We start from the raw sequence: 15,775 nt of genomic DNA, 5'->3' as shown, positions 1-15,775 counted from the left end.
CAGGAATAAGTGACTTCTTTCTGTTTCATATAGATTGAGCGACTGTGTCATATTTGCGGTATGATGCACAGTTTGCACTCTTATGAAATGGCACGTACAGTCCCCTCCGACATGGTCCATGCTGTGGCTAATATCTTTTTTTGTTTTTGTTTGTATGTTAGACGAAAAAGAGGGCAAAATTGCTGCTCCCAAAAAGGAAACGCTGAAAAAAGGTACTCCCCCCCCCCCCCCCCCCCCCCCCGGTTGGTTTCTCCCTGTGCGTGTTGACTTTGGCCTACATTTTGAGTTTTTTGCTAAACTCACTCATGACCCTTAATATTGCCTAGTAAATGGACCAACCCTCAACAAAAAAAACACACTGTGTCGAAATATGTGTCATTGTTGCTAATGGTTCTTCTTTCCTTTGACATAATTAGAGGACAAGAAAAAAGGTATCTTCCTTGAATGTCTTTTCCAGAATGATTTTATTCTCTTTGGGAATAAAAGTATCATTTGTCTGTGTGTGCGTACGTGTGTTTAAGTTGGAAAATTGATTTCTGGTGGGCATGACATGGCCACACTTTGTGTGAGAATCAACTTTCTCTGGACTGTGGCTCTTCACTCTGTTTGCGTGTGCACCATGGATTTTTAAACAGCCCTTTGACGGACAGTGCAGCAGTCAGGGATCAGAGGTAGAAGACTTCATACGTAGAAATATTGTATCACTCACGTGGTGTTTTTGACCAAGAAGCAGGCCTCTTCATGCAACACCTCGGTCAAAACTGGGATTGAAATTAGCTTGTGTTGCACTGTTGCCTCTCATTTTGAAGAGAGAGAAGATAGAGTTGTGTCTTGTGTGTAGCCAACCAAGGCCTGAGTTTAAACTTGTTGTTCAAATGGGTATAGAGGTTGGATAATTGTTTACCGTCAATTTTATATCGCACTTTTCATCTGTTTTCTCCATTCAGAAGAGTGGGGTCAGAGCCAGGGATCAGCCATTCTTTTTTTACCTAGTCGGCTCTGAGATTTGAACCAGCAACTGTTCGGTTACTGGCCCAATGCTCCTAACCGCTTGGATAAGACGATCTGCTACTCGTACAGGCTGTTGTAAGGCAAAATTAAATCTCATTAGTGGATTGAAGTTGTTCCCTGTTCAGAATAGATCTCATTCTTTAAAAAAAATATATAATAATATATAGTTTGGTTACTTTTGGGTCTTATTGGACTTTTTTTCACAAGCCTACATGAAAGACCATAAACTAGGCACAACGTATTTGATGAACTTAAATGTGTTTTCAGAGACTGAATGACTGTTGACTTTGGTTTGATGATGCACTCTGGAATAGCATGATCACTTCTTCTTCATGTGACACACACTTAACTTTTGTTTCTCTTTGTCCCCTGAAAAAATTTCAGCTGAGAATATTGTAGAGGTTCCTGTTCCAAAAACAGAAAAGACAAAAGGTAGCCTACTATTTAATGGTGGTGAGTCTGTGAGTCTGTTGTATGAGTCAATTCTTGTTGACCATTGATGAAGCTAAAAAGCTCTTCCTTTCTTCATTTTTTTTTTTTTAAAGAAGCCTGTGGATGCTATGAAAAAAGTCAAACCTGAAGGTGCTTTAACTGATATTTAGTTTAAGTCCAGTTTCAGTGAGTTTTAATCTGTCAGGAAAATTGTAATGTGTGTTGCTAATGCGTGTGGTTTATCATTAATATAATCATCAGTCATACTTTCAAGACGTTGAGTTTTGAATCTGTAGTGGTTGTTATAAGGACACCTGTATTCATGCCCCAAACTTTCTGTGGGGCATGGACAAGAGTCAGAGGTACATTGGCCTAATGCTAATGATGTCTGTTGAGAAAGAAAGTATTTTTAATGACCTAAAACCCATGACTGTTGACACCTATATGATGGAGACATCCTTCTGCTCCAGGTCACCTTAAAGCAAATTTGTTTGCATCCAGGACGACTTCACATACTTGGGTCTAATTTCTCAATATTCTTAAGAGATTTTGGGTTAGGGGGATGAAGAGGGTGGCTATTGTAAAGCTACTAGTGTGAGTAGTTGTTTAACAGTAGAGCTCACCATTGTCTAACTTGTGAGTAGTTCATAGGCTTTGTGGTCCTTTGTAGCCCAGTTGGTTGAGCATGGCGCTTGTAACGACAGGGTAGTGGGTTCGATTCTCAGGATCACCCATACGCAAAACGCATGCACGCATAAAAGCGTCTGCTAAATGGCATATTATGATAACATTCGTTGACATACCTGACATAATTCACATATGCCTAACTGCGTAGATGTGTTCCACCATTTTCACACACATTTTCTTGCTAGTTACTGCGTTACATCTTTTTTTCTTCTTTTTTTTCCCTTTTTTTCTTTTCTTCTAAGGGGTGGATCAGCTTATTATTGTGGAAAGAATGTTGCTTCCATCAATGTAATTGTCTGCATAATTTCCAATCCCCCATATATTTTTGGGGTAAATATATATATCTATACACGCATGCATACATATACACATATATGCATACACATACCTATATAGACATACAGACTTTTTAAAAGAATATACCTTTATTATTATTCCCCGCAAACCCTACCACCGATCCCCCAATTGGAGTAAACTAATAAACACTTCGGCTTTTACCTTCAATTTATACATCTTATACACATTTTACAGACACAGTCTACTTTACAATAGTTCTCTCTTGTTTGTTCTTAGTCTTTCCTCTATTTCTGATGTCCATCCAGTTTGATTTCTATTTGTAACTGTGCTATTTCACAAAAGTTCCGAACCTATATACATTTTACAGATCCCGTATGTTTTACATTGTTTATCTTATTAGTCCCACCCTTCAGCTCCATTCAACCCATCTATCTCTCAACATCCTCCATTTCGGATTTCTATTTGCCATATATTTTTCAACTGTGCTGTGATGCTTCACAAAATAATTGAACCTTTCTATTCTCATAGCTTCTACAGATTGTAAATTAAAAATAAACATTTTTGCTAAAATAATTATTATATTATTGATTGATTGACTATGGCTTTTCAAATCACCCAGTATTGCTATCTGTAGCGTTAGTTCTAGGCAAATGTTGCAATTCTTCAGCCATTCCTGGACCTGTGACCAAAAACAAGCTACATATGGTATTTTGGACATGATTTCCTTTTGATTTCCTTTTGAAACAACCGAAAGTGAGCAGGTGTAATCTGAATAAAGGGAAAAGACCCTTCTTGAACATAGGATGAGACATTCGTACAAATTTACTAGAGAACCAGTTTGGATTTAAGTATAACTTTTGTATGACTGATGCCTTTAGTGAGAGGTCTAATGCTTTAATATTTAATAATTTCTGCCCTCCAAATTCATATTCGTTATATAAATAGGCCCTTTTAATTTTATCTGGCTTGCCGTTCCGAATAAAATTGAATATTTTTTGTTCATATAATTTAAAAAGCAGGTCACTAGGTGTAGGCAAAACCATAAGCAAATAGGTCAACTGTGATATGACTAAAGAGTTAATCAGGGTGATTTTTCCACAGATAGACCGGTATTTTCCTTTCCATGGTAGCAAGATCTTATCTATTTTTGCTAACTTAATATAAAAATGTATTTGAGTGAGATAATTTCTTTCTTTTGGGATTTGTATACCGAGTATGTCCACATCTCCGTCAGACCATTTAATTGGTAAACTACATGGTAATGTTAAATTAGCATTTTTTTTGTGATCCAATACGTAATATTATCATAATTTGGTTTTAATCCAGAGAGGATAGCAAAAGTATCTAGATCCTCTATGAGGCTGTGGAGAGACTCTAATTGTGGTTTTAAAAGAAAACATGAATCATCAACGTACAATGACACCTTAGTTTTTAAGCCACAGATTTCTAATCCCTTAATATTATTGTTTGATCAAATCTTAACAGCTAACATTTCGATGGCAATAATAAATAGATATGCCGATAGTGGACAACCTTGTTTTACTCCTCTAGATAGTTTAAAACTTTCTGAGATGTAGCCATTATTTACTATTTTACACCTAGGGTTACTATACATAACTTTAACCCGTTTTATAAGAGATTCCCCAAAATTGAAATATTCTAGGCATTTATATATAAACTCCAGTCGTACTTTATCAAAGGCCTTTTCAACATCAGCTATGAAAACCAGGCCTGGTGTCCCCGATATTTCATAGTATTCTATTGTTTCCAGTACTTGTCTTATATTATCTCCAATGTATCGTCCATGTAAAAAACCTGTCTGATTAGGATGAATAATATCTGACAATACTTTTTTAGGATTTTTGCATCACAACACTGAAGTGTAAGAGGTCTCCAATTTTTTAAATGGACTGGATCTTTATATATACCACTTGGGTCCTGTTTCAGTAATAATGATATCAGACCTTCTTGTTGCGTGTCTGATAATCTATCATTTATATAGGAGTGGTTAAAACATGCTAATAATGGTCCTTTGAGTATATCAAAAAAAGTTTTGTATACTTCCACTGGTATACCATCCAGCCCTGGAGTTTTCCCATCCTTAAAGGCCCCAATTGCATCAAGCAGTTCCTCCTCTGTAATTTGGCCTTCACATTAGTCTTTTTGTACAGATGTTATTTTACATTATTATTAGGAAACAAATCCATACAATTAGTTTCAGTTAGTGGAGATGGAGCCTGAAACGAAAACATATTCTTAAAGTACTTTAATTCCTCTTTGAAAATATAATTTGGTGATTCATGAGTGACTCCATCATTTGTAACAAGTTTTAATACATTTTTTTGGTAGCATTTCTATATTGAAGATTGAAAAAGAATTTGGTGCATTTTTCCCCATATTCCATCCAGTTCGCTTTATTTTTATAATATATTACACTGGATCTTTCTTGAATAAGTTCCTCCATTTCTTGTTGTTTTTCCTCTAACTTATTCTGTGCCTCTGGTACCGTTTTTATTGCTATCTAACTGTACTGTTAGTCCTTAGTCCTTCCAATTTCCTTTGTTAATATGGACTCTTTTGATCTAAATTGCTTTTGTTTTATAGATGAGTACTGAATTGCATGGCCTCTAAAGGCACACTTAAAAGTGTCCCATACTATACGGGGATCTGCTGTACCTATGTTATGTCTGAAAAAGTCAGTTATAAATTCTTCTGTCCTAGTTCTAAACAATTTATCATCTAGTAGACTTTGATTAAATTTCCAATATCCTCGCCCACGTGGAAATTCTGTAAGAGTAATATATATGCCAATTATGTGATGATCCGACTGCATTCTGTCCCCAATCAACACTTTTTAAACTTTTGGTGCCAGAGAGAATGGCATAAGAAAGTAGTCAAGACGACTAGCTTGATTAAGCCTCCGCCATGTATATCTCACTAGGTCAGGGTATTTAAGTCTCCATATATCCACTAATTCCAATATATCCATGACATTCATGATTTCCTTAAGTGCCTGAGGGTGATAGTTTTGTAGTGTGATTTCCTTTCTGGTCCATAGAGGTATTTAAGACCGTGTTAAAATCTCCAACCATAATAATAGAGTCTAGTGTTGCTTGTAGAGTTGATAAATTCTTATATATATTTTCAAAGAAGCTTGGATCATCATTATTCGGACCGTATATGTTAATAAGCCATATCTGTTTATTGTCCAATAACATATTTAAAATAATCCATATACCTTGAGGATCTGTTTGGACAATTTGCACATTTGGATCAAAATTATTGTTAATTAAAACCATCACCCCTTTTGAATTTCTTTGCCCATGGGAGAAATATATTTCCCCCCCCCCCAGTTCTTTTTCCCAAAAACTTCTAAAACTGATGAATGGGTTTCCTGTAAACAATAGATATTATATTCCTTCTCTTTTAGCCAGGTAAATACTGATCGTCTTTTCTTATCTGCTAGGCCATTACAATTGTAACTGGCTATACTTATTTCACCACTTACCATAATGAGACACAACTTTCAATTCTTTTTATCAAAATATATGTTTGTAAACGTACCATTAAAAAGTAACATGATGATTGAGTGTCTATATAGCTGTACCATGATGTTTGCATTGCTACTAAGTAAACCTCCAATTGGTCCCTACTATTCCATCCGCTAAAAGCCCTCCTCATCCCGAGTTGGGTTGTCATCCCAATGCCCGGCAGACCACCCTCGACCCCCTGTATCCCATAGCCCTGAACCGACTGGGATCCATCCTTTGAAAAGAGCACACAGTGCCATTTACCGAATTGAAGTAGATCAACTGCCAAATGCATTTCCATCGCCCTCACCTCGATTTGTATTATATATAGCTGTGGATCATCCTCTATTGTCCCTAACATCTTTTACTCCTTCGCAACAGTTGTGGGATACACACAACATACACCCACACACACTCAACCCATACCCCCCACACAACCATAAGTTCACATTCTCAACAATTGCACCATCCCAGAGCCCAACTCAAGATAGGTCTTGATTTACAAATGCACTTACAGTTGCAGCTGCATGAGAAGGCCTGCAAGACCATGCAAAAAATGGGCAGAAATTGAGAGATTTTATTTACCATTGTCACATCCTAGATGATGGAGGTCAAATGTACACCTTTTCACTGAAACACCCACAATACGGTCACCCGTATTGACCATATTCCCAAGCATCTCCATGCAGTCAGACTTTGATTTTGTGCCACCAGGGTCACAATATACCTCCTCTCTGAATGTCCGAGTGTGACCCCCTCCCCATGGGTTACTGCAGCTAGTGTTGCCAGCACTGCCACTGCCTGGGTGGGGGCACCCCACCGGAATCCCCACCGGCTAGGTACAAGGTCGTCAAGGTTCTCATTAGCAGCTTTGAGAATTTCCTTGTGTAGTATGCTCTCCCTTTAGGGGGCTTTGGCTTTGCAGGACCAACCCTGCCAAGGAGACTCAGAATATTGAGGGGGCAGTGCTGCTCTTTGTCTCTGACCTCATTTTGGCTGCATACAGACCGCTTACAGCAGGCACATAAAACAGTTAGGGACTTCTCCTTAGTATCTGGGTCATTCAGGTGGGTGTATAGGGTCATGGACCGTACCATTAAAATAGGATCATAAATAAATAATTTGATTTATTTTAAAAATGTAGTTCCCCATGATAGGACAATAAATAAATTAAATGTATAATTTATTTTAAAACTGTCCCACCATGATAGGACAATAAATAAGACGTATAATTCATTATAAAAGTATATCCATCATCTGAACAACATTGAAAGCCCTCACAGCAATACATTGGTTCTGGGATATGCAACCATTTCATTACTCACTCACTCGCATTACATCTTTAATCCATTCCTAAATGCCAATTGTGTGCCACCCTATGGGACTCCCAATCACAGCCGGATGTGATACAGCCTGGATTCGAACCAGGTACTATTGTGACGCCTCCTGCACTGAGATGCAGTGCCTTAGACCGCTGTGCCACTCGGAAGCCCTTCTAATAGTTAGCCTAATTTCAGTTTGTGACAAAACAAGCAAGTGTATCAATGATTTTTACAAAAGCAAAAATATTGTATTTTCAGCTGTTCGAAGCAGGTGTACAAATCCGAAAGTAAAAGATGCAAAAACAAAACTTAAGCATGGGAAGCATAGAACATAGAACAGATCTACTGCTTCTTAGACTTGCTTTAAATGAGTGTCAGAGCTAAGTGTCAGATCTATAACTCACATTTCTATGTGAATTTAATGGGGTCGCCCGAAAAGGTACATATTGCAGCTTTAAAGGTGCCTGAATTCTATCAACCATGGCTGTAATTTTATTGTGAAGTAGCTCTAATGTCCTTGGTGTTTTATTACTGTTCTTCCTCTCCCAAATCAGATGAGAGTCCTGGAGAGGTGGCTTCTAAAAAGAACAGAACAAAAGGTATCAGCATGTTGCATTTGGTTGTTAGACGAAAGTGAACTTCGTTGGTGTGTGATTGTTTTGCCTGACGTGCACTGACAACCAAATTTTGTCTTTGCTTGCATCCCTCTTGGTTATTAAACTTGACAAAACGCTGTATTGATAATGAAATTTAAGATTGATTGATTACCCAAATTAGTCGACCGATTAATCGGCATGGCCGATTTAATCAGGGCCGATTTCACGTTTTCATAACAATCGGTATTTTTGGACGCTGATTATGGGCGATTACATTGCACTCCACAAGAAGACTGCGTGGCAGGCTGACTACTTGTTACGTGAGTGCAGCAATGAGCCAAGTTAAGTTGCTAGCTAGCATTAAACTTATCTTATAAAAAACAATCAATCTTAACATAATCACTAGTTAACTACACATGGTTGATGATATTACTAGTTTATCTAGCTTGTCCTGCGTTGCCTATAATCAATGCAGTGCCTGTCACGATCGTTGTAAAGATGAGACCAAGGCGCAGCGTGAGTAGAGTTCCACATCATTTTAATCAACTGAAACTCACCTAACAAAACCACAAACAACCGAACGAAACGTGAAGCTACGAATAGTGCAGACAGGCAACTAAACATAGAACAAGATCCCACAACACAAATGAGGAAAATGGCTACCTAAATATGATCCCCAATCAGAGACAACGATAAACAGCTGTCTCTGATTGGGAACCATATCAGGCCAACATAGACATACAAAAACCCTAGACATACAAAAACTAGCGTACCCACCCTAGTCACACCCTGACCTAACCAAAATATATAGAAAAACAGATATCTAAGGTCAGGGCGTGACAGTGCCTGTTAATTTATCATCGAATCACAGCCTATTTCGCCAGACGGGTGATGATTTAACAAGCGCATTCGTGAAATAAGCACTGTCGTTGCACCAATATTTAGACTTAGGGATGCCACCCTAGATAAAATATGGAACGGCTCCGTATTTCACTGAAAGAATAAACGTTTTGTTTTCGAAATTATAGTTTCCAGATTTGACCATATTAATAATGACCGTAGGCTCGTATTTCTGTGTGTTTATTATAATTAAGTCTATGATTTGATATTTGATTGAGCAGTCTGACTGAGCAGTGGTAGGCAGCAGCAGGCTCGTAAGCATTCATTCAAACAGCACTTTCCTGCATTTGCCAGCAGCTCTTCGCTGTGCTTCAAGCATTGCCCTGTTTATGACTTCAAGCCTATCAACTCCCGAGATTAGGCTGGCAATACTATAGTGCCTATAAGAACATCCAATAGTCAAAGGTCTATGAAATACAAATGGTATAGAGAGAAATAGTACTATAATTCCTAAAATAACTACAATCTAAAACTTCTTAACTGGAAATATTGAAGACTCATGTTAAAAGGAACCACCAGCTTTCATATGTTGTCATGTTCTGAGCAAGGAACTTAAAACGTTAGCTTTTTTACATGGCACATATTGCACTTTTACTTTCTTCTCCAACACTGTGTTTTTGCATTATTTAAACCAAATTGAACATGTTTCATTATTTATTTGAGGCTAAATTGATTGTATTTATGTATTACATTAAGTTAAAATAAAAGTGTATATTCAGTATTGTTGTAATTGTCATTATTACAAATATATATATAAAAATCGGCGAATTTAATCGGTATCGGCTTTTTTTGGTCCTCCAATAATCGGTATCGGTGTTGAAAAATCATAATTGGTCGACCTCTAATCCTAATACGTAATGTGTGCCATAATCTGAATAACCTTGTTTTTCTGATGTGATTTGATTCGTTTGATTTAGTGGTGTTGAAATGACTGGAGTGAGTTGTTAGGATGAATCAACTCCATGAAGAGTTGTGGAATCATCCGCCATAAGATTCCCATGTTGAACTCTAGTCCGGTCGGTGTGTTTTCTTAACACTTATTACCATGGATGTCATGTAATAAGAAAAGAACCCGGAATGTGCTAACGTAGTACCAGCAGCAACAAGGTGAAAACTGTAGATGTTCAATCTCAGCCTTGTTTTAGCCTATTGTCCTAAGGCTATTTGATCAACTATAATCTGTCATATGTATTGTAATAGCAGGACAAGCAAGCCATCCAGTCTGGATGCAGAAGTAGCAAAGCTGCAGAGGGAAGTCCTCAAACTCCAGAAGAAGAGACTGCAGCTGGAAATTGAGAAATTAATACTCAATCAGGAGAAAATAAAGATAGCAGGGAAATTAGAGTTTTAGTCGAGCGTGAACATTTTAAGCCCGGCCCGACCAGACCCTGAGGAGAGACAGGTGGTCAATGCTCTGTAGCTTGAAGCATGAGGCGGCCCAGAAAGCCGCCTCATGCTTTCTGGGCGGCTTTTACATGTTGAACTCAATGAATGTTACATGCTGAACTCAATGAGGAGAAATTGGGGGAGGAAATGTTACATGCTGAACTCAATGAGGAGAAAGTGGGGGAGGAAATTGAACATGAAGACAAAAGACAGGCTGAGAATATTCTTGCTAAAGAGGAGGAGGAGAGACAATTGGCCAGAATGCTGGAGCTCAAGAGGCAAGAGGTGTCCCAAAAGTCCAGGAAATGCTAGAGGCTTAACTCGGGAGAGGAAAGAGAGGCTGAGAGGAGAGCGCAGGAGTAAGCAGAGAAAGAAAGGCTAGAGAAGAGAGTGTTTTGAAGTAGTTCAAGGAGGGAGAAGAAAAAGAGGCTGAATAACTGTAGACTATACATTTCCTACACTGGTTTGGTTGTTACAATAAAGCATCACCGAACTATAGCCTGCATGTTGGAGTTTTTCTTAAATTTCATTAGCAATGTTGTGAACACGCTTTAGTGATCAATGGCTTTTCTCATGCAGGTTAGATGTTTTCAAATGATCAGATAGCCGATTGGTAAAGTGCATGCACGCGAAAGAGTCATGGCAGAACCACAATACCCAATTACAGCATGATTTGGATAGCTGAGATCAACACCATAATCCTTGCATCAAGAGTGATGCCTTTGAATTTGAATAGCTGAAACTTCTATAATTTCCCCAAGAAATCGGATTTTAAAACTAACCTAACTATACTGCTAACCTTACACCTAACCCGATTTAATTCAGAAAGTTTTTTCTGCTCCAACAAATTTTGGATGTTTTCAAAATGAACATGGCGGGAAATGTTGTATTTTCAAATAATTTGTGTGACAATTGTGAAGAGTCACAAAGGTAGCGACTAATTCAAATAAGACTTGAGTTACCATAGAACAGGCCTCAGTATCTGTGCGTTAGATGTCAACGTTGATTATGACAGCTCTCCTCTAATGCCCAGGAAGCCCCGTTACAAACTTCCATTAGACAACTCTGCAAGCGTTATGTCAAAATGCGTTTCTTAGTCACAGTGTGGATTTTTGCTGAGCAACAGTCTTCATTTACTCCCATTACAGCTGTTAATGTACTTCCTAAAAGTTCTAAATAAAAATGTACAAGAAACCAACAAAAAAAAGAAGCCTATTCGTTACCCCCAAGCACAGGTCGAAGTCTACAACAACTCAATACATTGGAAGTGCCGAATAGGCAATTATTCGGTTGCTTGTACATAAAAATTTTTAAAAAAGAATTATTGGAAGTGCATACCGGCCGTAACGGGAGTAAATTAAGATAGTTGCTCAGCAAAAATCCATATTTTGTGAGTAACAAACATATTTTGACATAAAAATTATTGCGGAGCTGTCTAATGGGAGTTTGAATTGGAGCTTCCTAGGCGTTAGGGACATCGCGAAGACACAGATACTGGGGCACATACATAACAATAATAACAAACCTCCTGGCATGTGCCACTGGCAGTGGGAAATAGGAGTGTTGACATACTGCCCTTTTAAAACAAGTTTCAAACCCCCAGAGCACCCAACAAGAGAACTTGGGAGGAAATTAAAGTCAGCATTAAAGGAACAGTTGAGAATGATCCATGAGAAGATTGAAGCCCAAAAAATTGCCGAAATGGCTTTGGCTGAAGTGAGGAGTATACTGGCCAAAGAGGAGGAAGAGAGACAATTGGTCAATGCTCTGGAACTCAAGAGGCAAGAGGTGGCCCAAAAAGCCCAGGAAATGTTAGAGGCTCAACTTCGAGAGGAAAGAGAACAAGAAGAGAAAAGAGAGGCTGAGAGAAGAGCACATGAGCAAGCAGGGAAAGAGAGGCTGGAGAAAGAGCAACTGGAGCAGTTGGAGAGAGAAGAGAAAGAGAGGCTGGAGAAACAGAGTGAAGCTGAGGAGAAGGCAGAAAAAGAGCGATTGGAGAAGGAAAAGCTAGAGAAAGAGAGGATAGAAAAGAAGACAGAGCTGGAAAGGATGGAAAAAGAGAGACTAGCTGCTCAATCCTTTTCCAAAGAGAAAGCAGAAAAGGAGAGGCTTGAGAAGGAACGGGTCGCCAAAGAGAAAGCAGAAAAGGAGAGGCTTGAGAAGGAACGGGTCGCCAAAGAGAAAGCAGAAAGGGAGAGGATTGAGAAGGAACGGGCCACCAAAGAGAAAGCAGAAAAGGAGAGGCTTGAGAAGGAACGGGTCGACAAAGAGAAAGCAGAAAGGGAGAGGATTGAGAAGGAACGGGTCGACAAAGCGAAAGCAGAAAAGGAGAGGATTGAGAAGGAACGGGCCACCAAAGAGAAAGCAGAAAAGGAGAGGATTGAGAAGGAACGGGTCGCCAAAGAGAAAGCAGAAAAGGAGAGGATTGAGAAGGAACGGGCCGCCAAAGAGAAAGCAGAAAAGGAGAGGCTTGAGAAGGAACGGGCCGCCAAAGAGAAAGCAGAAAAGGAGAGGATTGAGAAGGAACGGGTCGCCAAAGAGAAAGCAGAAAAGGAGAGGATTGAGAAGGAACGGGCCGCCAAAGAGAAAGCAGAAAAGGAGAGGCTTGAGAAGGAACGGGCCGCCAAAGAAAAAGCAGAAAAGGAGAGGCTTGAGAAGGAACGAGCCGCCAAAGAGAAAGCCGAAAAGGAGAGGATTGAGAAGGAACGAGCCGCCAAAGAAAAAGCAGAAAAGGAGAGGATTGAGAAGGAACGGGCCACTAAAGAGAAAGCAGAAAAGGAGAGGAGTGAGAAGGAACGGGTCGCCAAAGAGAAAGCAGAAAAGGAGAGGCTTGAGAAGGAACGGGCCGCCAAAGAGAAAGCAGAAAAGGAGAGGCTTGAGAAGGAACGGGCCGCCAAAGAGAAAGCAGAAAAGGAGAGGATTGAGAAGGAACGGGCCGCCAAAGAGAAAGCAGAAAAGGAGAGGATTGAGAAGGAACGGGCCACCAAAGAGAAAGCAGAAAAGGAGAGGATTGAGAAGGAACGGGCCGCCAAAGAGAAAGCAGAAAAGGAGAGGATTGAGAAGGAACGGGCCGCCAAAGAGAAAGCAGAAAAGGAGAGGCTTGAGAAGGAACGGGCCGCCAAAGAGAAAGCAGAAAAGGAGAGGATTGAGAAGGAACGGGCCGCCAAAGAGAAAGCAGAAAAGGAGAGGATTGAGAAGGAACGGGCCGCCAAAGAGAAAGCAGAAAAGGAGAGGATTGAGAAGGAACGGGCCGCCAAAGAGAAAGCAGAAAAGGAGAGGATTGAGAAGGAACGGGCCGCCAAAGAGAAAGCCGAAAAGGAGAAGATTGAGAAGGAACGGGCCGCCAAAGAGAATGAGAGACTGGAGAAAGAACAGCTAGCCAAAGAGAAGGGGAGACTGGAGAAAGAACGGCTAACCAAGGAAAACGCAAAGAAGGAAAAGGAAGACAGCGAAAGGGTGGAGAAAGAGCGTGTTGCCAAAGAGAGAGCAGAGAAAGAACGGGTAGCAAAGGAATCTGAAAAGGAGAGGATGGAGAGAGAAAGGGTACCGAAGGGAAAGGAGAGAGAACGGGTAGCCAAAGAGAGGGCAGAGAAGGAGAGAGCAGAGAAAGAGCAGCAAGCCAAAGAGTTAGCTGCTAAAGAAAAGGAGAGAGCAGCGGTAAAAGGACACTTAGTCAAAGAAAAGACTGCAAAGGCCAAGGTTGAGACAGAGCAATTACCCAAGATAGAGAGAGAACAGTTACCTAAGGCGAAGGCAGGGAAGGAGAGAGCAGAAAAAGAGCGTCTACTCAAAGAAAAGATAGATGGGGAGAGAGTTGTGAAAGAGAAAAGAGCCAAACAGGCAAAAGAGGAGATGCCAGAGAAAAATGCAAACAACTTCACAACTACGAACAAGAAGGAAAAAATAATGGCTATAAGAGACCTTCTGAAGCCTAAAGCCACCAAGGTGAACAAGAAATGGAACTTCACAGGATGATGATCCTTCAATTACAAAACCGACAACTATCCCCTCCTCCCTAAAGGCACTTCTGTAGATCTGAAGGGATTGGAAAGAGCTAAGCAATGCAGTGCTTGCTTCACATTTCCCTTCTGATAGGCTGGATGGATTCTCTTCCATATTGCTACACCTTTCCAACCCCTTCAGATCTACAAATGTGTCTGAGGAGGGGCTAGGAATTGATTTACAATTGAGCCAATATAATTGATGGCGCTGAATTTAAATCACGTTCATGCCAATGCTAAATATGTTATGGCTGATCTGTGATAATCAACTTTGGTTTTGGTCTTTGGTTCTTACAAATCAGAGCCTTGTCCTCCCCTTTTTGGTAAATTGTTATGATACAATACGAATGATTGATTGATTTATTGGGAAAAATATGCACCGAGTACAACCCAGCAGATAACATGTTATAGAGATTCCACTTGTGTCCAACATGTACCCTGATATATATATATATACACATACATACATGCATGCATGCATACATACTGTATAATCATTAAAGAAAGATGGGTACCTGCACACTGCTAAATGCTCCCATAGATACACCTGCGGAAGCATTCATTAAAATTGTGGGAGCATTCATTAGTGTGTGAGTCTTTCTTTCTGTCTTTCTTTCATTAGTGTACGTTCTGTACCCTTCACCTGCAAGTCACTGAATACACTACTTTGAAACTAGTTACAATGCAATAAAATGCAATTTTGACATGTGTGTGTTTTACTGTATTTTTTACTTTGCTACAAATTTTTACATCATCCTATCACTTTCTAACATAGGTGTTAATGTCATAATAATGTAAAAAGATATTGAATTATATACAGACTAAAGACAAGGTATGCTCATTGGCTTGAAGTGATTGTTTGTTTAGATTAGAAAATGAAACAGAATATTTATGTTAGTATAAGGCACAGCTGTCAAACTCATTCCACGGAGGGCTGAGTGTCTGTGGGTTTTTGCTCCACCCTTGTACTTGATTGATGAAGTCAGGTCACTAATTAGTAAGGAACTCCCATCACCTGGTTGTCTAGGTCTTAACTGAAAGGAAAAAACAAAAACCAGCAGACACTAGGCCCTCCATGGAATGAGTTTGACACCCCTGGTATAAGGTGTTTCTCAGTGAGTTCAAATGGCTATCATAAATATGCATTGCCACACAGATTTTCAAACAATGAGTGCTATAAACTGGGTGGTTCAAGCCCTGAATGCTGATTGGCTGACAGCCATGGTATATCAGACCGTATACCACAGGTATGACAAAACATTTCTTTTTAATTACGTTGGTAACCAGTTGATAATAGCAATAATGTACCTCGGGGGTTTGTGGTATATGGCCAGTATACCACGGCTAATGGCTGTATCCAGGCGTTGCGTCGTGCCTAAGATCCACCTTTAGCCGTGGTATATTGGCCATATACCACACCCCCTCAGGCCTTAATGCTTAATTGAAAACTATCAAATGTGTGCTATCAGCTGTCTTTCTTTCATTCGTTTTGAATTGAAACAAATGAGTGTTTTTCTACTCTTTGCTTGCTTTTCAGTTATATGCTGGTTAAATAATGTTTTGTGTTAACTTGATAGGTGTTTTTGTCTGATGACAATAAGATTTACTTTTGC

At 39.6% G+C, this 15,775-nt stretch overlaps 1 protein-coding gene across 22 annotated transcripts in view; it reads left to right on the top strand.

Moving 5' to 3' along the window:
• The window catches only part of unm_hu7910 (un-named hu7910), a 53,010-nt gene that overhangs the window by 15,378 nt on the left and 21,857 nt on the right, over nt 1-15,775 (top strand). For 5 of the 22 annotated variants that reach the window (XM_071328474.1, XM_071328477.1, XM_071328480.1 and 2 more), the window contains 5 exons: nt 162-212; nt 1,396-1,464; nt 7,834-7,878; nt 11,765-13,731; nt 13,777-14,866. The exons of 5 other annotated variants lie outside the window; for them this stretch is intronic. In XM_071328474.1, the coding sequence (XP_071184575.1) occupies nt 162-212; nt 1,396-1,464; nt 7,834-7,878; nt 11,765-13,731; nt 13,777-14,136 (2,492 nt within the window). In that variant the 3' untranslated portion in view covers nt 14,137-14,866. Of the gene's footprint in view, nt 1-161; nt 213-1,395; nt 1,465-7,833; nt 7,879-11,764; nt 13,732-13,776; nt 14,867-15,775 lie in introns of those variants that run through there. 12 more of the 22 variants (XM_071328484.1, XM_071328485.1, XM_071328486.1 and 9 more) reach the window with 5 other exon arrangements.

Source organism: Salvelinus alpinus, chromosome 10 (assembly GCF_045679555.1).
Source record: "Salvelinus alpinus chromosome 10, SLU_Salpinus.1, whole genome shotgun sequence".
In the NCBI taxonomy this organism is placed as follows: domain Eukaryota; kingdom Metazoa; phylum Chordata; class Actinopteri; order Salmoniformes; family Salmonidae; genus Salvelinus; species Salvelinus alpinus.
This window is presented reverse-complemented; position numbering and strand designations above follow the sequence as displayed.